We start from the raw sequence: 26,105 nt of genomic DNA, 5'->3' as shown, positions 1-26,105 counted from the left end.
GCTATACTGTCTCCATACACCCCCCTCCTGTATATACACTGCTATACTGTCTCCATACACCCGCCTCCTGTATATACACTGCTATACCGTCTCCATACACCCGCCTCCTGTATATATACACTGCTATACTGTCTCCATACACCCCCCTCCTGTATATACACTGCTATATTGTCTCCATACACCCGCCTCCTGTATATACACTGCTATACCGTCTCCATACACCCGCCTCCTGTATATACACTGCTATACCGTCTCCATACACCCGCCTCCTGTATATATACACTGCTATTCTGTCTCCATACACCCCCTCCTGTATATACACTGCTATACCGTCTCCATGCACTTGCCTCCTGTATATATACACTGCTATACTGTCTCCATACACCCCCCTCCTGTATATACACTGCTATACTGTCTCCATACACCCGCCTCCTGTATATATATACTGCTATACTGTCTCCATACACCCGCCACCTGTATATACACTGCTATACCGTCTCCATACACCTGCCTCCTGTATATATACACTGCTATATCGTCTCCATACACCTGCCTCCTGTATATATACACTGCTATACCGTATCCATACACCCCCTCCTGTATATACACTGCTATACCGTCTCCATACACCTGCCTGCTGTATATATACACTGCTATACTGTCTCCATACACCCCCCCTCCTGTATATACACTGCTATACCGTCTCCATACACCTGCTTCCTGCATATGTACACTGCTATACTGTCTCCATATACCCGCCTCCTATATATACACTGCTATACCGTCTCCATACACCTGCCTCCTGTATATATACACTGCTATACTGTCTCCATATACCCGCCTCCTGTATATACACTGCTATACCGTCTCCATACACCTGCCTCCTGTATATGTACACTGCTATAGTGTCTCCATACACCTGCCTCCTGTATATATACACTGCTATACAGTCTCCATACACCCCCCTCCTGTATATACACTGCTATACCGTCTCTATACACCTGCCTCCTGTATATATACACTACTATACTGTCTCCATACACCCGCCTCCTGTATATACACTGCTATACTGTCTCCATACACCCGCCTCCTGTATATACACTGCTATACAGTCTCCATATACCCGCCTCCTGTATATACACTGCTATACCGTCTCCATACACCTGCCTCCTGTATATATACACTGCTATACTGTCTCCATACACCCGCCTCCTGTATATACACTGCTATACCGTCTCCATACACCTGCCCTGCTATACTGTCTCCATACACCCGCCTCCTGTATATACACTGCTATACCGTCTCAATACACCTGCCTCCTGTATATATACACTGCTATACCCTCTCCATATACCAAAGACACTGCTATACTGTCTCCATACACCCACCTTCTGTACATATACACTGCTGTCTCCATACACCCACCTTCTGTATATATATTCACTGGTATACGGTCTCCATAAACCACCTCTTGTGTATATATACACTGCTATACTGTCTCCAAAACTAGACCCCCCCCCAAGGAACTCATCTAGATGTGTTGAGAGAACTTTGAACCCCCAAATGTTTACTACAGTTTATAACGCAGAGCCGTAAAAAAAAAAAAAAATTTCCACAAAAATTATTTTTTAGCCCCCTGTTTTGTATTTTCCCAAGGGTAACAGGAGAAATTGGACCCCTAAAGTTGTTGTCCAATTTGTCCTGAGTACACTGATACCCCATATGTTGGGGTAAACCCCTGTTTGGACACACGGTAGAGCTCGGAAGGGAAGGAGCACTGTTTTACTTTTTCAATTCAGAATTGTCTGGAATTGAGATCCAACGCCATGTTGCGTTTGGAGAGCCCCCGATGTGCCTAAACAGCGGAAACCCCCAATTGTAACTCCAGCCCTAACTCGAACACAGCCCTAACCCTAATCCCAACCATAACCCTAACCACACCCCTAACCCGAACATGCCCCTAATCCCAACCGTAACTGCCCCTAACCCCAGCACACCCCTAACCCTAATCCCAACCCTAAATGTATTACAAACCCTAACTTTAGACCCAGCCCTAACCCTGATGGGAAAATAGAAATAAATACATTTTTTTAATTTTATTATTTTTCCCTAACTAAGGGGGTGATAAAAGGGGTTTTGATTTACTATTTATAGCGTGTTTTTATGATTGGCAGCCGTCACACACTAAAAGATGCTAGTTTTTGCGTCACCACATTTTGAGAGTTATAATTTTTCCATATTTTGGTCCACAGACTCATGTGAGGTCTTGTTTTTTCCGGGACGAGTTGACGTTTTTATTGGTACCATTTTCGGGCACATGACTTTTTTTGATCGCTTTTCATTCCGATTTTTGTGAGGCAGAATGAACAAAAACCAGCAATTCCTGAATGTCTTGGTGGGGGGGGGGCTTTTATACCGTTCCGTGTTTGGTAACATTGATAAAGCAGTTTTATTCTTCGGGTCAGTACGATTACAGCGATACCTCATTTATATCATTTTTTTTATGTTTTGTTGCTTTTATACAATAAAAACTATTTTATATAAAAAATAATTATTTTTGCATCGCTTTATTCTTAGGGCGATAACTTTTTAATTTTTTTGCTGATGATGCTGTATGGTGGCTCGTTTTTTGCGGGACAAGATGACGTTTTCAGCGGTACCATGGTTATTTATATCTGTCTTTTTGATCGCGTGTTATTCCACTTTTTTTTCAGCGGTATGATGATAAAGCATTATTTTTGCCTTTTTTTTTATGGTATTTACTGAAGGGGTTAACTAGTGGGACAGTTTTATAGGTTGGGTCATTACAGACACGGCGATACTAAATAAGTGTACTTTTATTGTTTGTTTTTTTTATTTACATAAAGAAATGTATTTATTTGGAACAATATTTTTTTTTTTTCTTTTTATATTTTTGCACAGTGTAATTTTTTTTTTTTGTACTTTGTCCCAGGGTGGGACATCACTGTATAGTGTCAGATCGCTGATCTGACATTTTGCATAGCACTGTGTCAGATCAGCGATCTGACAAGCAGTGCAGGAGGCTTGCTGGTGCCTGCTCTTAGCAGGTGCTCGCAAGCCACCTCCCTGCAGGGCCCGGAAGGACCCCCGTGGCCATCTTGGATCCGGGGAGGAGGACGTATGAGACGCTCGGAAAAACGCGATCACATAGCGTTGTTCCGAGGGTCTCAGGGAAGCATGCAGGGAGCCCCCTCCCTGCGCGATGCTTCCCTATGATACCGGAATGCTGCAATCATGTTTGATCGCAGTGTTCCAGGGGTTAATGTGCCAGGAGCAGTCCGTGACCGCTCCTGGCACATGGCACATAGTGCCGTATGTCAGCTGTGGTAATCAGCTCACACTCGGCCGCGCTCCCCCCGTGAGCACGGCTGATCGGTGATGACGTACTATCCCGTCAGTGGTCATAGGGGCCCAGACCACCTCAACGGGATAGTACGTCAGATGTCAGAAAGGGGTTAAAGGGGTCTGAATACTTTACGTACCCACTGTATATACACACACTGTATACTGTAGCTGTACAAGCAGTCCTATACACTGCTATACTGTCTCCATACAACCCACCTCCTGTCTATATGTAGGTGTAAATAAATAATAAAAAAATATATACCGTATATACTGGAGTATAAGCCGAGATTTTCAGCCCAAATTTTTGGGCTGAAAGTGCCCCTCTCGGCTTATACTCGAGTCACGGTAGCGATGTGGTCGGCGGGTGAGGGGGAGAGGGCGCTGAGGTATACTTACCTAGTCCCAGCGATCCTCGCGCTGTCCCTGCCTTCCTCCCCGTCTTCTGTGCTGCAGCTTCTTCCCCTCTTCAGCAGTCACGTGGGACCGCTCATTACAGAAATGAATAGGCGGCTCCACCTCCCATAGGGGCGGAGCCGCCTATTCATTCCTCTAATCAGCGGTGCCGGTGACCGCTGACAGGAAGAGGCTGCAGCACAGAAGACTGGGAGGAAGGCAGGGACAGCGCGAGGATCGCTGGGACTAGGTGAGTATGTTATATTCACCTGTCCACGTTCCAGCCGCCGGGCGTCCCTCCATCTTCCCGGCGTCTGCGCTCTGACTGTTCAGGTCAGAGGGCGCGATGACGCATATAGTGTGCGCGGCGCCCTCTGCCTGATCAGTCAGAGCGGGGAGACGCCGGAACGAGACGCTGGGAGCTGCAATCAAGAGAGGTGAGTATGTGTTTTTTTTTTTTATTGCAGCAGCAGCGGCCATGGCACAGATTTATGTGCAGCATCTGTGGGGCACAATGAACGCTGCAGAGCAATATATGGGGCATCTGTGCAGCATCTATGGGGCACAATGAACGCTGCAGAGCACTATATGGGGCATCTGTGCAGCATCTATGGGGCAATATGAACGGTGCAGAGCACTATATGGGGCATCTGTGCAGCATCTATGGGGCACAATGAACGCTGCAGAGCACTATATGGGGCATCTGTGCAGCATCTATGGGGCAATATGAACAGTGCAGAGCATATATGGGGCACAGATATGGGGCAATATGAACGGTGCAGAGCACTATATGGCACAGCTATGGGGAAATAATGATCTATTTTTATTTTTGAAATTCACCGGTAAATGCTGCATTTCCACCCTAGGCTTATACTCGAGTCAATACGTTTTCCCAGTTTTTTGTGGCAAAATTAGGGGGGTCGGCTTATACTCGGGTCGGCTTATACTCAAGTATATACGGTATATATATTTTGCTGCATTCTGCAACCGTACAAATAGTTATGTGCTATATATGTACACTGTATTCTGTAAGTGCAGCTAGTCATAAATGTATACTATGTATCCATATACCACATCTCAATAGATATATATATCTATGTATTCTACAACAGTACAAATAGTGATGTGCTAGTCTATACCATGTATCCCTACACTCAATCTCCTATGCATATATGCATAGGCAGACACAGACAGAAGAGGCCCCTGGGCAAGGACAGTATACGGGCCTTTTGCAGTCATATTGCACAATTCCACCTTCTTTGGACAGCGTGCATCACTGATATGTCCTCCCATTTATGTATGTATACACTGTATTCTACAAGTGTGCAGCTAGTCCTATGAACGTCTATACAGTGTATTTATATTGTGTATGTCTACAGCCCATCTCCTCCCTCTCTCTATTGGATACATGGTGTAGATGTATACATGACTAGTTATAGAATATATATATGTGTGTACGTACAGCAGCTTGAGGTATATAGGCCAGTTATAAAACACTAAGACTGGGTTCACATTGCGTTTACAGCAGCCCGTTCAACACATACGGTAATGGGCTGCTGTAAACGCAAGTGCCGGTATGGCAGCGCGCCAGCGCAGATAGAGCTAGCAGATGCTCTGTCTGCGCTAGCAGTGACGGACCCGGAAACGCTGCACCCTGCGTTGCAGGGTCCGTCACTCAATGACGGCACATCCCTAGCGATGCGTCCGATACAGGAATTAATGGTGGCCTTAACGGACTACGTTACACCGCGTTAATGCCGCAGTGTAATGTAGTCCGTCTAACGGACGCGCCCAACGCAATGTGAACCCAGCCTAAGGGTTTTACACTACTATGTATGTACTCGTGTACTCTCCATTTATACAAAACTTAAAATGGGTGTGTAAAAATGCTTCAAAGTAAGAAAGCTTTAAAAAATAGAAGCGATAAGTTTAAATTTATCAATTAACCCAAAAGTGAATGAACAAAAGAGAAATCTGAATCAAATCAATATTTGTTGTGACCGCCCTTTGCCTTCAAAATAGCATCAGTTCTTCTCGGTGCACTTGTCACTTGCACACAGTTATTGTAGAATCTCGGCAGGAGGTTCTTCCAAATATCTTGGAGAATTAACCACAGATCTTCTGTGTACAAGGCTTGTGCAGATCCTTCTGTCTCTTCATGTACTCCCAAACAGGCTGGATGAGATCAGAGCTCAGGGCCGTATCATCACTTCCAGGACTCCTTGTTCTTTACAATGAAGATAGTTTTTAAAGGGAATCTGTCACCCCCTGGGATGTTTTTAGCCTATTAATATGGGCATACAGGTAATAGAATGGTAAAAACAGTTAAACTTGTATGCCTCATATCAGTAGTATTCTTGTGGGGAAATCATCTTTTATTCTGTTATCGTAATGAGTTCTTCCAGGCTCTGGGGATTGCGGAGCCACCACTACATGTCACAGAGCAGTGTGACACTGATGGGAGGGGGCTGGAATGATAATGAAGACCGGAGGCAGAGTTTTCTTCGAGGCACCGCATGCCCCGGAGCCTGGAATAACTCATTACCATAACAGAATAAGAGGATTTCTCCTCAAGAATACTGCTGATATGAGGCATACAGGTATGACTTTGTACCATTTATATCACATGTATGCCCATATTAATAGGCTAAAAACATCCCAGTGGGTAACAGAGTCCCTTTAATGATATTGGTTGTATGTTTGGGGTCGTTGTCTTGCTGCAGAGAATATTTGGAGCCCATTAGATGACTTCTGCCAAGGCTATGGAGTCGGTAAGCCAAACCTTTCGACTCCTCAATTTTCCCTTCACCATGACAGCACCGTACTTGAGAGATGGCATCTTCCCCCAGGAACCGGAAACCTGCAGCAGAGATAAAAGAAGGGGGCAGCACCTCTCTCCTCCTCAGTTTTTCTTTCCTGTTCCTGCAGGTGGATGCCTGTGGCTGAGTGCTTCCCTTCAGAGGGATCTCCCTCTGATGATCGCCAGTCTGGAGGCTGAGGTCTGCGGTGGGGCGGCCGTACTCAGCGGCATCACGTACGGTGCTGTCTGGGAATCCTGGGGCCTAGGGAGCTGCTGCGTGCCACGCCTCATCCCCCCCCCCCCCCCGGTGGACTTCCGGCGTCCACTCCGTTCATGAGGCTGGTCCGGAAAAGGGGCGTGTCCTTCAATGACGCTGGCGCCGAAGTGAAGGTGACGACTTCCGGTCGCACAGGAAGTGACGTCACACGCCGGAGGAGCCGGTGTGCTGGACACTTCCGGGCGGAAGTTGCTCCAGAGGCGCGCACACCGCTCCTGCCTTATAAAGGGATAAGTGAATGCGGCAACTGCCTCCCAAATATGGCAGAGTCCGCAGCGGATCCTGACATACCGGCAGTACCTGTACCCAAGATGAATGAAGAGGCACAATACACATATACTGATGTCCTATACACCATGTGTTTTTTAGGGAAGGAAAGCTACCTCAAAACAGAAGAAATAGAGCTTGTGCACTACGCAAGGAAGCCCTCCCTAACCCGCCTTATCCAACTCAGGACGCAGAGCATTGTGGCTAAAAAATTGGACTGCAGGCTTCCAATCAAAAGTCAAACTCTGTGCAGTACCCTTTGAGGGACAGTGTTGTGAATTCTGTGGTCAGGCTCCCTCCTGTGGTCATGAGTGGTACTTCGGCTGGTTCTGTCTATGAGCTTCCTCTGGTGGATGTGAGTGGGGCTGCGGCTTCTGAGTTTCCTTCCTCAGGTGACGAGGTTAAGTCGTTAGGTGCTGCTCTATTTAACTCCACCTAGTTCTTTGTTCCTGGCCTCCAGTCAATGTTCCAGTATTGGTCTTGCTTTCTCCTGGATCGTTCTTGTGGCCTGTCTGCCCTGCATGAGCTAAGTTTTGCTTGTGTTACTTTTGTTTGCTATATTTTCTGTCCAGCTTGCTATATTGGTTTTTCTTGCTTGCTGGAAGCTCTGAGACGCAGAGGGAGCACCTCCGTACCGTTAGTCGGTGCAGAGGGTCTTTTTGCCCCTCTGCGTGGTTGTTTGTAGGTTTTTGTGCTGATCGCAAAGCTATCTTTCCTATCCTCGGTCTATTCAGTAAGTCGGGCCTCACTTTGCTAAATCTATTTCATCTCTGTGTTTGTATTTTCATCTTTACTCAGTCATTATATGTGGGGGGCTGCCTTTTCCTTTGGGAAATTTCTCTGAGGCAAAGTAGGCTTATTTTTCTATCTTCAGGGCTAGCTAGTTTCTCAGGCTGTGCCGAGTTGCATAGGGAGCGTTAGGCACAATCCACGGCTACTTCTAGTGTGGTATGATAGGATTAAGGATTGCGGTCAGCAGAGTTCCCACGTCTCAGAGCTCGTCCTATGTTAGTAACTATCAGGTCACTTTGTGTGCTCTTAACCACTAGGTCCATTGTGGTTCTGAATCACCTGTTCATAACAGGACAGATTCTTTTTGGCAAAGCCTTAGATGAAATCCTAGAGAAGGCATCAGACAAGAAAAAACATTTTCGCCTCCTCCCTTTCCTAGACGCCGGTGGGATACGTCTCGCTCGTCCTTTCGTGGGTCCGGATATAGAGGCGGCCGAGGCCGATCGGACGATAGATCCATGCTGGGCAGACCCTGGAAAGAGAGGGGATTCCTCTTCAGTAAGCCTCCCCCCAAACCTGACCCCAAACACCAATGACGCCAAAATCCCAGAGGGGGGGAAGACTCCAATTGTTCGTCCACCACTGGGCAGCATTACCAGCTTCGCAATGGGTAACCAGCTTATTGTCGGAAGGTCTACGGTTCCAATTCTCCAGTCCCCCGCCAAGTCGCATGATAATGACCCAGGTGGCGGAAAAAAATCAGGCCACACCAGAGAGATGTCCGTCTCCTCATACAAAAAGGGGTCCTAATAAGAGTACCTCACAGGAGATAGGGAAAGGTTTCTACAGCACCTTGTTCCTCACGCCAAAACTGGACAGCTCGCTGAGAGCAATATTCAACTTAAAGGCACTAAACCGCTATATTTAAGTGGAGAGCTTCAAAATGGAAACTCTAAGAACGGCAATAAAAGTACTCGACCCGGACTGTTACATGGCAGTAATAGATCTTACAGATGCTTATTACCATGTGCCAATTGCTGGCCAACATCAACAGTACCTAAGATTAGTGGTAAACATTGCAAAAATTCCCACCCATCTGCAATACCAATGCCTTTCCTTCAGTGTGGCTATAGCTCCGCGTATATTTACAAAAATTATTTCTGAAGATATAATACTGGTACCCTATTTGGATGATTTTCTTGTAATAGCAGACAACAAAGAAAATTGCGTAAAAACAGTCACAAGAGTACTGGAAGTACTGACCAAGCTAGGCTGGATAGTAAACCTAAAAAAATCAAAATTAGTCCCAGCTCAGACTCAAGAATTCCTCGGGATCCAATTAGATTCAGTCAAACAAGAGTGTCCTCCCGCAGAGGAAAATTCAAGCCATTCAACAAAAAATACAACTGTTCCAACTGGGACAGTCCATTTTGCTACAAAAGGCAATGTCACTCTTGGGTGTTCTAACAGCAACAGTCCCAGCGACCCGGTGGGCGCAAGCCCACACGAGAGAATTGCATTGGCAGATACTACCCGAGCAAATGAAAAATCCATACAACTTGAGTCGGAAAATTCTTCTGTCACCAAGAGTTCAAGACTCATTAAGATGGTGGCTGATAACAGAAAATTTAAACAACGCAGTGCCTTGGTCAGTGCAGAATCCAGTGGTGCTAACTACCGATGCAAGCCCATGGAGGTGGGAAGCACACCTAGAGGGTCAAGTCCTACAGGGTCAATGGGGGGCATCAATGAGAGCACCATCTTCCAGTCTAAAAGAACTGTCAGTGGTGAGGCAAGCACTTCTTCATATAGGGGAAAAAATACAGGGAAAACGTGGTGGTGTCCGACAACAACACAACTATAGCCTACATAAATCGGCAAGTGGGCACAAGATCAGCATCCATTATAGCAGAGGCCAAAGAACTGTTCATATGGGCATAAAACCTTTCCTTAGCGGGAACTTACTTAAAAGGGTCAGAGAATCTGGTAGCTGATTTCTTAAGCCGTCACATATTACATCAAGGAGAGTGGTCCCTGAACCAGGAAATATTTGGGAAAATCTGTGCCAGCTGGGGTACTCCAGAAATAGACTTGTTTGCCACAAAAGAAAATCGGAAGGTGAGGAAGTTCTACTCTCTGAACCCAAGAGAACACCCGAAGGGCGTGGATGCGCTTCTGTACCGATGGAACTTTCGTCTAGCATATGCGTTTCCCCCGATACCATTAATCCCGACAGTCCTCAAGAAAATCCGGGAAGAAAAGGCACGAGTAATCTTTGTCGCTCCCTTTTGGCCAAAAAGGGCATGGTTCACGTGGCTCAGACGCATGTCTATCTCAGACCCATGGATCCTTCCGAATACTCCGAACCTCCTACACCAGGGACCAGTACAACACCCTCAAGTACACAGGCTCCATCTCGCTACCTGGAACTTGAGAGGGGGCTCCTACTTGCAAAGAGATTCTTGAACCCTTTGGTGACCACGTTGCTCGCCAGCAGGAAAAAGGTCACGTGAGACAAATACCAGAAAATTTGGCAGAAATTCCTGGAATTCTCGGGGCGACAATTGTCCGAAACGAGCCAAGAAGTTAAGGAATTCTAGAATTTCTTCAAAAAAGGTTAGAAAGGGGGCTATCTACTAGCACCTTAAAAGTGCAAGTCTCCGCCCTGGGTGCTTTGTTTGATCAAAAACTTTCTGACCACCCTTGGGTCTATAGGTTCATCCGAGCCTCCTTTGCAGCCAGACCCTCAAAATTACTACTTAAGGTGGCTCCCTGGGATCTAAATTTAGTTTTAAATGCCCTAACCTCCCCCCCTTTGAGCCTCTCTCTTCCATTTCAGGCCTTAACCCTAAAAACGGTCCTCCTGGTTGCTCTAACATCAGCTCGACGTACCTGCGAGCTGCAATCTATTTCGGTAAATCCCCCTTAAGGTACCGTTACACTTAACAATTTACCAACGAGCATGACCAGCGATACGACTTGGCCGTGATCGTTGGAAAGTCGTTGTGTGGTGGCTGGAGAGCTGTCACACAGTCAGCTCTCCAGCGACCAACGATTCCGAAGTCCCCGCTTAACCAGGGTAAACATCGGGTTACTAAGCGCAGGGCCACGCTTAGTAACCCGATGTTTACCCTGGTTACCATTGTAAAAGTAAAAAAAACAAACACTACATACTTACATTCCTGTCGCGTCCCCCAGCGTCAGCTTCCCTGCACTGTGTAAGTGCTGGCCGGAAAGCAGAGCGGTGACGTCACTGCTGTGCTCTGCTTTACGGCCGGCCGGCGCTGACACTGGGGGACGCAGGGAAGCTGACGCTGAGGGACGTGACAAGAATGTAAGTATGTAGTGTTTTTTTTTTTTACTTTCACAATGGTAACCAGGGTAAACATCGGGTTACTAAGCGCAGGGCTTACCCTGGTTACCAGTGAAGACATCGCTGAATCGGCGTCACACACGCCGATTCAGCGATGTAAGCGGATGATCCAGCGACGAAATAAAGTCCTGATCATTCCCCAGCGACCAACGATCTCCCAGCAGGGGCCTGATCGTTGGTCGCTGTCACGCATAACGTTTTCGTTAACTATATCGTTGCTACGTCACAAAAAGCAACGATATCGTTAACGATATCGTTTATTGTGACGGTACCTTTACACTACCTTTCAGGATGACAAAGTGATTATTTAAACTGACCCGGCCTTCCTTCCAAAGGTCAACTCAAAATTCCATAGAGACCAGGACATAATTGGACATAATTTTGCCCTCATTTTGTCCTCAACCAATATCCCAGGGAGAACAAACCTTCCATTGTCTTGATGTCAGACGCTGCCTGCTTTTATACATAGAAGCCACAAAAACTTGGCGTCAGTCATCAGCCCTTTTTGTCTCCTTCCAGGGGACAAACGGGGAAAAAAGGCCTCAAGGTCAACTATTGCACGGTGGTTGCGTGCGGCTATTTCACTTTCATATTCCTCTTCTGGTCAAGTTCCCCCACTGGGTGTTACGACTCACTCCACGCGTGCTATCACCACATCCTGGGCAGAAAGGGCAAATGCTTCCGTGGAACAGATTTGTAGAGCGGCGGTATGGTCTTCACCCTCCACCTTCTTCCGACATTTTAGGCTAGACTTAAGTCTGTCAAACCTTTCTTTTGTGAGGAAAGTGCTATCTGCTGTTGTCCCACACTAGGAGTCTTTCTATTTCTTCCTCTCACGTACGGTGCTGTCATGGTGAAGGGAAAAGATAATTACTTCCCGGTAATTTGATTTTCCAGAACCATGAAAGCACCGCATTAATTCCCGCCCCATCTCAGTGATGGTTGTGAGATGCAAAAAAAAAAGGGAATATGCATATATAGAAACAAATAAGTGACTATACAAAATGAGTGTAACATACGTGTGTGTACTAACAAGGCGGTCATCTTCCATACTCTGAAACAAACTGAGGAGAGAGGTGCCACCCCCTTCTTTTATCTCTGCTGCAGGCTTCCTGTTCCTGGGGGCGGATGCCATCTCTCACGTAAGGTGCTGTCATGGTTCTAGAAAATCAAATTACCGGTAAGTAATTATCATTTTTCCATGGCACCAACTCCACCAAAATGGGCTACGACTCCGACTCCACAGCCTTGGTCAGAGAATGTCTGATGCCGATATTTATCAAATACTTTGTGCACAGAATGGAGAAAGTGGTTTGCCATGAAGTGTTTTTGAATGGGCAGAGAAGTTCAAGCATGCCCACACTAGTGTCAGCCGTGAAGGAGGCCCATCCACAACTGATGACAACACTGAGCGTACACGTGAACTGTTTGTTGGATTGATGAGTGACCGTGGGTTATGTCCCCTGAAAGAAGCCCTACAAAGACTTAAGATTCACATCTGATGAAAAGGTGAGGACAACACATTAATGGATCGCAGCTCAGCCTAAAATATCTTTTAATGAGAGAATATGAAAGCTTGCTGACAGATGGACAAAGTTTATGGAAAAGCTAGGCGTTTTATATAGAAAAATTATGTATTTCCCTTTTCTGAAAGTTGTGTAAAATAAATTCTTCAGCCAAAGTGCGAATATTTTTGACTCACCTGTGTGCGTATGTTTTTAATAATATGATTACATACTGTACAAAAGTAGTCATGAGCTATTCTTCACCCTCCCCTCCTGTGGGTGTCCACATACACCTATATACGGTAAATAACTCCAATTGCTAAAAAGTTGCAAAACTGTAAAATGTAAAGAAAGCAAGAATCCAATGCTTTGGAAATCTTTTATCAGCATATGTTGTACACAACTAAGCATAGAACACAGATCAGAAGTTGAAAGACAGACATTTTTACATTTCAATTGAAAAAAAAGCTGATTTAGAAATTGTTGGCAGCAACACATCTAAAAAAAAAAAAAAAAAAAAAGTTAACATGGGGTTAAAAGGCTGTAAAGGTTAGTGTCAGTAATGGAAAACAGTTGGAGGGTCAGTCTTCTATTTAGTCACATGACTATAAAAGAGCACATTAGAGAGGCAGAGTCTCTCAGAATCCAAGATGGTCAGAGGTTCACCAATCTGGGAACAACTGTGTCTAAAAATTGTGGCCAATTTCAGAAAAATGTAAAACTGCAAAAACTTTGAATATTCCAACAATTACAGAACATAATATTATTATTTATTATAGCGCCATTCATTCCATGGCGCTTTACATGTGAGGAGGAGTATACATGATAAAAACAAGTACAATAATCTTAATCAATACAAGTCACAACTGGTACAGAAAGAGAGTGGACCCTGCCCACGAGGGCTCACAATCTACAAGGGATGGATGAGGATACAATAGGTGAGGGTAGAGCTGGTCGTGTAGCGGTTTGGTGGATCAGTGGTTACTGAAGGTTCTAGGCTTGTCGGAAGAGGTGGATCTTCAGCTTCCTTTTGAAGGTTTCCACAGTAGGCGAGAGTCTGATGTGTTGGGGTAGAGAGTTCCAGAGTAGGGGGGGATGCGCTGGAGAAATCTTGTATGCGATTGTGGGAAGAAGAGATAAGAGGGGAGTCGAGAAGGAGATCTTGTGATGATCGGAGATTGCGTGCAGGAAAGTACCGGGAGACGAGGTCACAGATGTATGGAGGAGACAGGTTGTGGATGGCTTTGCATGTCATGGTTAGGGTTTTGAACTGAAGTCTCTAGGTAATGGGGAGCCAGTGAAGGGATTGACAGAGAAGAGAAGCCGGGGAATAGCGGGGGGACAGGTAGATTAGTTGGGCAGCAGAGTTTAAGATATTGGAGGGGTGTGAGAGTGTTAGAGGGGAGGCCACACCGCAGGAGGTTGCAGTAAAGGCGGGAGATGATAAGGGCATGGGCTAGAGTTTTTGCAGATTCTAGGTTGAGATGTTTTTGAGTTGAAATCGGCAGGAAGTGGAAAGGGCTTGGATATGTGGTTTGAAGGAGAGATCAGAGTCAAGGATTACACCGAGGCAGCGAGCTTGTGGGACTGGGGAGGGTGAGCAGCCATTTACTGTAATAGATAGGTTTGTTGGGAGAGTCGAGTGAGATGGGGGAAAGATGATGAATTCTGTTTTGTCCATGTTAAGTCATGAAATCGTGAAATGATTGAGAGATTCTGGAGAAATACATGTGCACAAGGGCCACGGGCCCTCAGGTGGCACTGCATTCATATTGGGCATGATTTGGCTAAGTAATCCACAAATGCAAGTGAATAATGCCATTGGCTGTATGATTGGGGTTGTTCTGCAGAATAGATGCCTTCCTGATGCTATTGCATGATGGAAGCATCTGCCTGTATTTCTCAGCATTGAGTACACCGTTAAAAAGGTTGTCTGGTCAAAACTGATAAGTCTGCAGTCACTCTGACTGCAGACTTATGAATCCCTCAGTACACGCACTGTGTGCTGCGTTGATTCACCAGTTTCAGCTCTGGGAACGGAGGGTATTTGAGTTATACACACCCCCAACTAGTGGGCACGGCCTCGCTCTCCATACACTCGCGTCTTGAGGCATGGCGTCGGCTCAATACAAGTGTTTGGAGAGCAAGGTCGCCCCCACTGGCCGGGGTATGTATAACTCATACATACCCTCCATACCCGGGTCTCAAACAGGCGAATCCCCGCGGCGCACCGTGCATGTGCTGAGGGATTCATAAGTCTGCAGTCACACATAGTGACTGCAGACTTATTGGTTTTTACCACACAACTCCTTTAATATTGACTGAATCCACATCTTCATTTGCTAAAATATAGCCCCAAACTGGTAGTGAACCTCCCCCATGCTTCACTGTTGCTTTGGGACACTTATTATTGTACTGCTCTCCATCTTAATTTGGTCACTTTCCCTTGTGAAAGTTATGGCTTTTTGGCTGCAATTCTTTCACGAAGTCCACATCTAGCCAGACTTCCCCAAACAGTGCATGGGTGTAAGCTGGGACCCACTGGTTCTCAGTTCTGAGCTGATGGTACTGCTAGACGTCTTTCAATTTTGAAGGGAAGTAGGCATGATGTGTCTTACATCTGCTGCACTATGTTTCCTTGGCTGTCCACTACCTATTTATCTAGGGTCCTCATCGTAGCCTATTAATTATTCTTCAAATAGCTAAAACAGAAATTCATTAAACCGTAGTCTGGTTTGAAATCTTAGCCTGGAAGGGACCTTGCTGATGCAGTATAACTACCTTTTCCTTTTGTTGCTGTGCTTAGTCTTGCAATGTATGTGATTTGTGACATGAACTAAGAACAAGGACTCCTGGAAGTGATGATATCGCCTGCACAGAATTCCGATCTCAACATAATTGAATCGGGAATTACCGTATATACTCGAGTATAAGCCGACCCGAGTATAAGCCGATCCCCCTAATTTTGCCACAAAAAACTGGGAAAACTTATTGACTCGAGTATAAGCCTAGGGTGGAAATGCAGCATTTACCGGTGAATTTCAAAAATAAAAATAGATCATTATTTCCCCATAGCTGTGCCATATAGTGCTCTGCACCGTTCATATTGCCCCATATCTGTGCCCCATATATGCTCTGCACCGTTCATATTGCCCCATAGATGCTGCACAGATGCCCCATATATTGCTCTGCACCATTCAAATTGCCCCATATATGCGGCACAGATGCCCCATACAGTGCTCTGCACCGTTCAAATTGCCCCATAGATGCTGCACAGATGCCCCATACAGTGCTCTGCACCGTTCATATTGCCCCATAGATGCTGCACAGATGCCCCATATATTGCTCTGCACCATTCAAATTGCCCCATATATGCGGCACAGATGCCCCATACAGTGCTCTGCACCGTTCAAATTGCCCCATAGATGCTGCACAGATGCCCCATATATTGCTCTTCACCGTTCAAATTGCCCCATAGATGCTGCACAGATGCCCCATATATTGCTCTGCACCGTTCAAATTGCCCCATAGATGCTGCACAGATGCCCCATACAGTGCTCTGCACCGTTCAAATTGCCCCATAGATGCTGCACAGATGCCCCATATATTGCTCTGCACCGTTCATATTGCCCCATAGATGCTGCACAGATGCCCCATATATTGCTCTGCACCGTTCATATTGCCCCATAGATGCTGCACAGATGCCCCATATAGTGCTGTGTGCCGTTCATACTGCCCCCATATAGTGCTGTGTGCCGTTCATACTGCCCCCATATAGTGCTGTGTGCCGTTCATACTGCCCCCATATAGTGCTGTGTGCCGTTCATACTGCCCCATAGATGCTCCACATAAATCTGTGCCATGGCCGCTGCTGCTGCAATAAAAAAAAAAAAAACACATACTCACCTTTCTTGATTGCAGCTCCCAGCGTCCGGTCCCGGCGCCTCCATCTTCCCGGCGTCTCTGCTCTGACTGATCAGGCAGAGGGCGCCGCGCACACTATATGCGTCATCGCGCCCTCTGACCTGAACAGTCAGAGCGCAGACGCCGGGAAGATGGAGGTGCCGGGAAGATGGAGCGACGCCCGGCAGCTGGAACGTGGACAGGTAAATATGCCATACTTACCTAGTCCTAGCGATCCTGGCGCTCCCCGCCTTCCTCCCCGTCTTCTGTGCTGCAGCCTCTTCCTGTCAGCGGTCACCGGCACCGATGATTAGAGAAATGAATAGGCGGCTCCACCCCTATGGGAGGTGGAGCCGCCTATTCATTTCTGTAATGAGCGGTCCCACGTGACCGCTGAAGAGGGGAAGAAGCTGCAGCACAGAAGACCGTGGGACGGCAGGGACAGCGCGAGGATCGCTGGGACTAGGTAAGTATACCTCAGCGCCCTCACCCCCTCACCTGCCGACCCCACCGCTACCGTGACTCGAGTATAAGCCGAGAGGGGCACTTTCAGCCCAAAAATTTGGGCTGAAAATCTCGGCTTATACTCGAGTATATACGGTACATGAAGAAAGATTAGTGCAAGCCTTCATCCACAGAAGATCTGTGGTTACTTTTCCCACGATGTTTGGAACAACCTCCCTGCCAAGTTGCTTCTAAAACTGTGTGCAAGTGTGAATAATTGTTCCTGATTTTAAGGTAAAGGGTGATCACAGTACATATTGATTGGATTAAGACTATGTTCACATAGCATTTGACCCTATATTCCATGACTCCATCAGGTCTTGGCTCTGAGCCCTGGTAAAACGAGATTTGGGTGTATGTGCTGACGGGGACATTGACTATAATGATGCAGATCGAGTCGCAGTGCTTTCTGTTTTACATCATTTTTTGCCACTAAGGCTTATTGGAGGGGGCCAGCAAGATTTAGTAGACTACGTCTTGGTGCCACCTCAATTTTGCATATAGGGATGAAAATTATGTACAACAGAGCGCACTGTGACTCCATGTGCATTGTTATAGGCAATGGGGCCAGAGAGTTGATTCTTCAGTAATGTGAACAAGAAAAGTACCAGAACAGCGCTGGAAACCATGGAAGATGGCCATTGGTGAGTTTATTAAAGGGGTTGTCCACTACTCGGACAACCTTATCTGAATCCCTGTGTTTCCTCCCAGTAAAATATCAGCTGATACCAAATTGTGCAGGTCCTCTTAAACTACTGAAACCGCTGTATTCTGCTGAGACCTGAATTCCACCAGACCTAAAGGCATCCTGTGGTATTTGCCACCAAGACATTAACTGCAGACTCCTTTTGTAAGCTAGGCCTCCATGAACGGATGGTAAAAGCAGGCAGCTCCTGCACCCGTCCACAATGCGGACGAGCAGCCGGTCGCTATTTACGACTGGCCTACGGCTGAGTTCACACGTTGCGGCTGTTTCTGTGGAGCCGGCACAATTACTGCTTTTTTCCATTTGGATTATTCTAGGATGTGTTTGCCTTACTGTCTCCCTGTATTGCGTCCATACACAGGCATCTAGTGCAGAGTTCGTGGAACATTTTTCTAGCCAGAAGTCGCTCTAAATATATTTCAGCAAAATAAAAATACACCTCGTAGCAGGTTTTAAGGAGTATTTTTAGCCAAGGAGTATCTATATATGCAGTAACACACCCTGTGCTCTAAACGGCACTATCCACAGTGTGTTTTTAAAAATGACTGGGGGAGTGTTCCCCACGTTGCAGAAATGCTGCGGAAATGTCTGCAGCATTTCCGCAACACCCTGCCGCAGGTGAAACACATGCAGAATTCGCATGCGTTTTCCCGCAAAACACAAGCGTTTTTAGCTTGCAGAATGCTTGCATTTTCCAAGCGATTTGAAGCATTCCTTGGAAAAGTGATTGACAGGTTGGTCACACTTGTCAAGCATAGTGCTTGACGAGTTATTCTCACCTTCTGACGGCCCCCGATCTCCTCAGCGGCGCTCCCGGTATGTTCCGTTCCCAGGAATACTTTGCGCGAAGGACCTTTGTGACGTCACGGTCACGTTACCGCAACGTCATCTCAGGTCCTTCGCGCAATGCATCCCTGGGAACGAAAGCCGCCGCATGCACCGCTGAGAGGCGGGGGGACTCCGAGGGCCATCAGAAGGTAAGTATATCCATATTTTTTATTTTAATTCTTTTTTTTTTTTTTACAGAAATATGGATCCCAGGACCTGAAGGAGAGTCTCCTCTCTTCCAGACTTGGGTACCATCCGCACATGAAGCGCTCACTTTACACATGGTGGGCATAGCCACATGCATAAAGTGAGCATTTCAATGCAATCCTATGGAGGTGGAATCGCCACGATTCCACAGAAATAGTGAACATGCTACGTGTTTTACCGCTATGCGATTCCGCATTGGGAAAATCTGCAGCATGGGCACAGCAACTGCGGAATCCCATAGGATTGCATGGGAAGGCGGTTTTTATGCTTTTCCGCTGCGGCAAAAAACACGGCAAAAACTTATAAAAAACGCAAAGTGGGCACACAGCCTTACATTCTCCTTTTTGCTCCAGCCCCCACATCAGCGAGATGTCCGTACAAGTTGCACAGTTTATAATTTGACTTTTCAAATCTGCAGGATGTCAAAGCCAAGTGTATTTTGCAGCATTTATCCTGCCAGTGCTCTAGTTTTTCCCACAGAAAAATCTGCACTCAACATGTGCACATACCCTGAGGCTACATTCACATGCTCCACCGTGGGCTTCCTGACCCTAACTGCCTAATATCCGTATATGATGAGGCACATCAGGCCATGCATTGCAGTCTGAGCACGGTCAGTATATTAGACATGTAAGGCGAGCGTTAGGCCGGATTCCCATTAGGCCGGATTCCCATTAGTGTATCACTTCGGATGCGTTATGGTAATGATACTCGCCAGCTGAGAGCGTGAGCCAAGTGTCATGCTACTGTGCTCTGAGCCTCACATGAGAAGCACAGCTGCGGAGGAGACGGAGAAATTAATTTCTCCATCTCCTCTGTTGGCGGGAATCGCACTGCACTCGGGTGATATCCGATGTTATACACGCACTCATAGATTTATCAGGTGCAGAAGAGAGAACGTAACGGGTCCTCTAGAGATAGCTGAGCGCTGCATTGAACTGGCGTTTGGCGCTCTCAAAAGAATGAATGGAGCTGCTATGACCATGACCGCGCTCTATTCACGCGGGGCTGTTCAGAGCTTACACATGTGCCCCTGCTGTGTACTGTGTAATGGCTGTGTCTGATCCTACAGGGACATGGTTTGATCATACCACATCTCCTGGGCAGGGGAGGAAGCAAAAGAGTATACAGACCAGACAGCACAGGATCACAGCTGATTCTTTCTGTGAGATCAGAAATGTTCCTGCCTATTTGAATACAATGTTTTCCCTCACAAAATGCAGCATCTGTGATACCTGTCTGTATACTCTCTTTTGCTTCCTCTCCTGCCTAGGATCTGTGGTAAGATCAGACACAGCCATTACACACTAGGGGTACATTTATAAGATTATCCCAGCACATGGACATTTTTTTTAATATATTCAGTTGTGGAAATTATTATTTTTCCAAGATGCATTGATTAATATGTACCTTTTAAGTATAGATGTACAGTACAGACCAAAAGTTTGGACACACCTTATTTAAGGATTTTTCTGTATTTTCATGACTATGAAAATTGTAAATTCACACTGAAGGCATCAAAACTATGAATTAACACATGTGGAATTATATACTTAACAATTCATCAAAGCAAGTAGCCACCTTTTGCTTTGATGACTGCTTTGAACACTCTTGGCAGTCTCTTGATGAGCTTCAAGAGGTAGTAACCGGAAATGGTTTTCCAACAATCTTGAAGGAGTTCCCAGAGATGCTCAGCACTTGTTGGCCCTTTTGCCTTCACTCTGCGGTCCATCTCACCCCAAACCATCTCGATTGTGTTCAGGTCTGGTGACTGTGGAGGCCAGGTCATCTGGCGTAGCACCCCATCCCTCTCCTTCTTGGTCAAATAGCCCTTACACAGCCTGGAGGTGTTTGGGGTTATTGTTCTGTTGAACATAAATGATGGTCCAACTAAACGCAAACTGGATGGAATAGCATGCCGCTGCAAGATGCTGTGGTAGCCATGCTGGTTCAGTATGCCTTCAATTTTGAATAAATCCCCAACAGTGTCACAAGCAAAGCACCCCCACACCATCACACCTCCTCCACCATGCTTCACGGTGGGAACCAGGCATGTAGAGTCCATCCGTTCACCTTTTCTGCATCGCACAAAGACACGGTGGTTGGAACCAAAGATCTCAAATGGTCTAATGTCCATTCCTTGTGTTCTTTAGCCCAAACAAGTCTCTTCTGGTTGTTGCCTGTCCTTAGCAGTGGTTTCCTAGCAGCTATTTTACTATGAAGGCCTGCTGCACAAAGTCTCCTCTTAACAGTTGTTGTAGAGAGGTGTCTGCTGCTAGAACTCTGTGTGGCATTGACCTGGTCTCTGATCTGAGCTGCTGTTAACCTGCGATTTCTGAGGCTGGTGACTCGGATAAACTTATCCTCAGAAGCAGAGGTGACTCTTGGTCTTCCTTTCCTGGGGCGGACCTCATGTGAGCCAGTTTCTTTGTAGCGCTTGATGGTTTTTTTCCACTGCACTTGGGGACACTTTCAAAGTTTTCCCAATTTTTCGGACTGACTGACCTTCATTTCTTAAAGTAATGATGGCTACTCGTTTTCCTTTACTTAGCTGCTTTTTTCTTGCCATAATACAAATTCTAACAGTCTATTCAGTAGGACTATCGGTGTGTAGTGTGTATCCACCAGACTTCTTCACAATACAACTGATGGTCCTAACCCCATTTATAAGGCAAGAAATCCCACTTATTAAACCTGACAGGGCACACCTGTGAAGTGAAAACCATTCCTGGTGACTACCTCTTGAAGCTCATCAAGAGAATGCCAAGTGTGCAAAGCAGTAATCGAAGCAAAAGGTGGCTACTTTGAAGAACCTAAAATATAAGACATATTTTCAGTTGTTTCACACTTTTTTGTTAAGTATATAATTCCACATGTGTTAATTCATAGTTTTGATGCCTTCAGTGTGAATGTACAATTTTCATTGTCATGAAAATACAGAAAAATCTTTAAATGAGAAGGTGTGTCCAAACTTTTGGTCTGTTATTCCACAGTGTATGTATTCTGAGGATGCAGATACTGGGGACATTGAGCCGATGTGAATCCTGTGGGGCGGTACACCGCTATCGCCAGTGCTTTCCAGGCCTGCCCAGGTCTGGCACTACGTCCTGTTGCCATAGTGTCTGTCATCGTTGATGTAGTTTCTAGCTTGAATGCAGTGAAAACTGATTTCACGTGTATGAACCTGCCCTCGGGGACTCCCTGGTGTTTGGCTTTGTTCTTGCATTTATTGGGGTAGAAATTTAAGTAATGACTTTACAGAAGAAAATGCTTTGGCCACTGCCTGGAAATAGGTTTGTTTTTTTTTGTTTTTTTGGGAGTGGCCCAAGTCTTTACATTGTTCTGTTATAAGGATTTAGTTATAGGAAAGTGGCTTTAAACACTTCAAAGCAGCAAAGCTTTTAATATGAGGCCGATAGCGGCGTGTCAGGAAAGGGTAATGTTGGGTGGGTGTGGGTTTACATTAAATACCAGTTGTAAAATTCTTCCTAACATGGTGAATATAACATACTGTATAATTCCATCCCAAGCTATGTGGATCTGTATTTCTGCCTTTTCCTTTATGTAAACTGCCATCTAGTTAGGCCAGCAAAGGTTTTTGTGTTTTTTTTTTTTTTTTTTTTTTTTTACAAGTGCACACATTTTTGATAACTGGCCCAAAAAAGCATGCCACAGATCGGCCGATGAACAAGTCCAAGCTCATCTGTCAGCAGATTATATCCTTTATGTGCATCCTCGATGGTTCTGGCCGTGAAGCTCATCATCCAGGAATGTGCTGCCGACAATATGCATTCCGTATGGGGGTCTCAATTGTGGGCATGTCGATTACTGCTTGTTCTAGAAATGTATCCTTGTAAATGAGCCTTTAGTTTTGGGCTTCAGGTCACATTCGGTTTCTGATAAAATGGCGCCATTTCCTTTAGACAGTCTGTTTCCTTCCTACGCAGACGGAGTCTTCTCTGCAGTGTACGGCTTTGGGCCACAAAGTTGTTGTTTTTTTCCGATTACTCGGCAGAGAATCACTATGCATAGGACTGATTGTGTCCCAAGTTATTTTTGTTTGTTTGTTTTTTTATTTCCAGATATCCTTGAATGGATATTATGGTGATATCAATGGTTATTGTCACGTTGCAGCCTTAATTCTCCTCTGCCACTTTCCCACGTGAATGCGCTGCCGTTGCTACAGTATATAATGTGTGACATGCAATGTACAACCCTTTCCCCCTCACCAGTTGTTAACTCATTTTTTAGCAATAAAGTATATATTTTGTTCCTTACTTTTTGACCAGTTTATCGTCCCTTTCCTCTTTTTTGCTCGTTGACGAGGATGATGTGTACTGCGTCATCAGTACAGTGCCACCACTCTCGTTCTGGCGCAGGCGTTCCCCGCTCTCCCCGCTCTGGGCACACCTACATCCTGTAATGCGTATGCGCAGAGCGAGGCGATGGCCCGGAACTAAGGTCGCCGAGTGTGCCTTATGGGATGTTCTATGTAGTCTGCCCTTGGCAGTGCAGAGCGGAGCACGTCTTCGTAGGTCTGTGTTCACACTGCACAGGAACGCTGTGTGGATGTCATAGGATGCGTCATCAGTCATGGCAGGAGGACAGCGATAGTGGGAATAGAGGAGGCGCCGGGCCAAGACCTACAATGCCCACCGGGCCGCGGCGTATGGTGGAATCTTAAACATTTTTCTAGGTATGCAGAGGTAGTTGGGAGCTTGTATACAGGATGCTTGACTGCAGTAAAACAGGCATTAAAGGTGGTGGAATTAGTCTGTATTGGGAAATCTTGGGGATAAGTTTCTTTATTAGCATAGGGCCGGTGGCTATGTAAATCGAAGCGAGCACGGAACAGATTTTGCTTTGAATTATACCATTGACTGCCCTTTAAGGGAATCTGTTAGCAAGTTTTTGCGACCTCATCTGAGAGCAGCATAATGTTGGCAAAGAGACCCTGAATCCAACAATGTACCACTTAGCTTACTGGGTGCAGCAGTTCTGACAGGGTTTTTAGATTTAGCAATGCAGCAGAGGTGAGAAAACGAACTCCACCCGAACTACAGCTGCCCCGCCCACACTACAGCTGCCCCGCCCACACTACAGCTGCCCCGCCCACACTACAGCTGCCCCGCCCACACTACAGCTGCCCCGCCCACACTACAGCTGCCCCGCCCACACTACAGCTGCCCCGCCCACACTACAGCTGCCCCGCCCACACTACAGCTGCCCCGCCCACACTACAGCTGTCCCGCCCACACTACAGCTGCCCCCTCCCACACTACAGCTGCCCCCTCCCACACCACAGCTGCCCCCTCCCACACCACAGCTGCCCCGCCCACACCACAGCTGCCCGCCCACACCACAGCTGCCCCGCCCACACCACAGCTGCCCCGCCCACACTACAGCTGCCCCGCCCACACTACAGCTGCCCCGCCCACACTACAGCTGCCCCGCCCACACTACAGCTGCCCCGCCCACACTACAGCTGCCCCGCCCACACTACAGCTGCCCCCTCCCACACTACAGCTGCCCCCTCCCACACTACAGCTGCCCCCTCCCACACCACAGCTGCCCCCTCCCACACCACAGCTGCCCCGCCCACACCACAGCTGCCCCGCCCACACCACAGCTGCCCCGCCCACACCACAGCTGCCCCGCCCACACTACAGCTGCCCCGCCCACACTACAGCTGCCCCGCCCACACTACAGCTGCCCCGCCCACACCACAGCTGCCCCCGCCCACACTACAGCTGCCCCCTCCCACACCAGGCTCTATATGTATATTGTCTATAGACAGATACTTATAACGGGAAGTATTAAGTATTAGTATGCACACTCTGCTATAGTCCGGTCAGTGATAATCACCAGGTGATAAAACCTTCTATTCAGTGTAATTAAGCAACAGCACACAGCCTGACATGTGACACATCAATGAATTTGGTGTCTTAACCCCTACCTTATGCTGTTCTCAGATTACATAGCAAAAAATCTGCTGACCGATTCCCTTTAATCAGACACGTAGACTACAGGTGAGATCAACTGCCATGTAATCTTTTGCCTACAATACATTGCATCAGGTTTAAGCAAAAAGATTCCTAGGATCCTGGTCCAGTGACCACCGACCAGAGGGCGCTGGCCCGGTGGATTGGATTACTGGTCCAGGGTCTTGCAAATCTTTTTGCTCGCCTTCACAATGGAGCACATGTGTAAAGAGCAGTGGAGCGGATACACGGATTAGCTATCATCAGTTATGGAGGAATCTGTCCTCCATGTTTCTCGGCATTGTCTGATTAAGAGGCCTTGGTAGAGCCGCAGTACACAGGCCGATATTTCAGCAGTGGGATCACACACTCCCATTTGTTTTGGTAAAATAAGTAATTTGATACAGTAAGAAGAAAATAAAATAAGAAGCTGTCCATCCTCAGGATTAAGCTCCTGACCTGATGTCCCCATGCTGCTGTTCCAGTCATCCTCCTGGTTTTATGCAAGTTACATTTCTTTCCCTTTCTTTTTATACCAAGCTTATCTGTATGGTGAAAAACGTATAGGCCCCGTTGTCTTTGCGCCATTTTTTGGGGGTAAAATGATTCTCATAGTAACATTCTTACTTGCTCTTCATTATTTAATGTGCACCTTTTTAAATGTACTAGGTTTGTCTGCTTTTTTTTTGTGGGTGTTTTTTTTTCCCTTATTCAGTTGTTTTAGTCTAATTCATCATTTTACTTTTTTTTTTTTTTTTGTTTGCAATATTTCTTCGCAGTTGTACTCCAGTTTCCTAGCGGAGTATAAGGCTGTTGAGTAATTTCTCGCAGAAATTTCTGCAAGGTTTCTGCATCTCTTGGCAGCAAAAAAACGCTGCGGAAAATTCCGTTGCGTTTTTAGTGCATTTTTTTTCCCCGTGCATTCAATGGGTCAAAAACGCACAAAGAATTGACATGCTGTGGACTTAAACGCTCAGCAAACCTTGAAAGGAAAATATTTGAGGACTGAAATGTAACATTTTGAAAAATGATGATGATGACTCTACTGGTAACATGGGCCCTCCGGCTGGGGGCCAAGTCAGTGAAGAATCCACTTTAAGACTTGTGTTTTACTTTCAGGCTGGCATAGAAGTCGTTTACTGCCGGATGTGGCTTTGACCTTCACACACTCGTCGTTCTCCTTTCACCCTTTTTGCTGATAAGACGAAGAAACGGGTACAAACATGGCCGGCCATGTATCCCCTACGGTAATTTAGTGTTTTC

General features: G+C 46.4%; 1 protein-coding gene across 1 annotated transcript in view; it reads left to right on the top strand.

Moving 5' to 3' along the window:
- Nucleotides 1-26,105, top strand: part of LOC138651133 (zinc finger protein 287-like) — an 86,158-nt gene that overhangs the window by 8,120 nt on the left and 51,933 nt on the right. The window contains exon 2 of the mRNA XM_069741148.1: nt 25,962-26,089. Within this exon, the coding sequence (XP_069597249.1) occupies nt 26,066-26,089 (24 nt within the window). The 5' untranslated portion in view covers nt 25,962-26,065. The remainder of the gene's footprint in view (nt 1-25,961; nt 26,090-26,105) is intronic.

This window comes from Ranitomeya imitator, chromosome 10 (genome assembly GCF_032444005.1).
Source record: "Ranitomeya imitator isolate aRanImi1 chromosome 10, aRanImi1.pri, whole genome shotgun sequence".
NCBI lineage: Eukaryota > Metazoa > Chordata > Amphibia > Anura > Dendrobatidae > Ranitomeya > Ranitomeya imitator.
The sequence above is the reverse complement of the archived record's forward strand: the minus strand, read 5'-3'. Positions and strand labels throughout refer to the sequence as shown.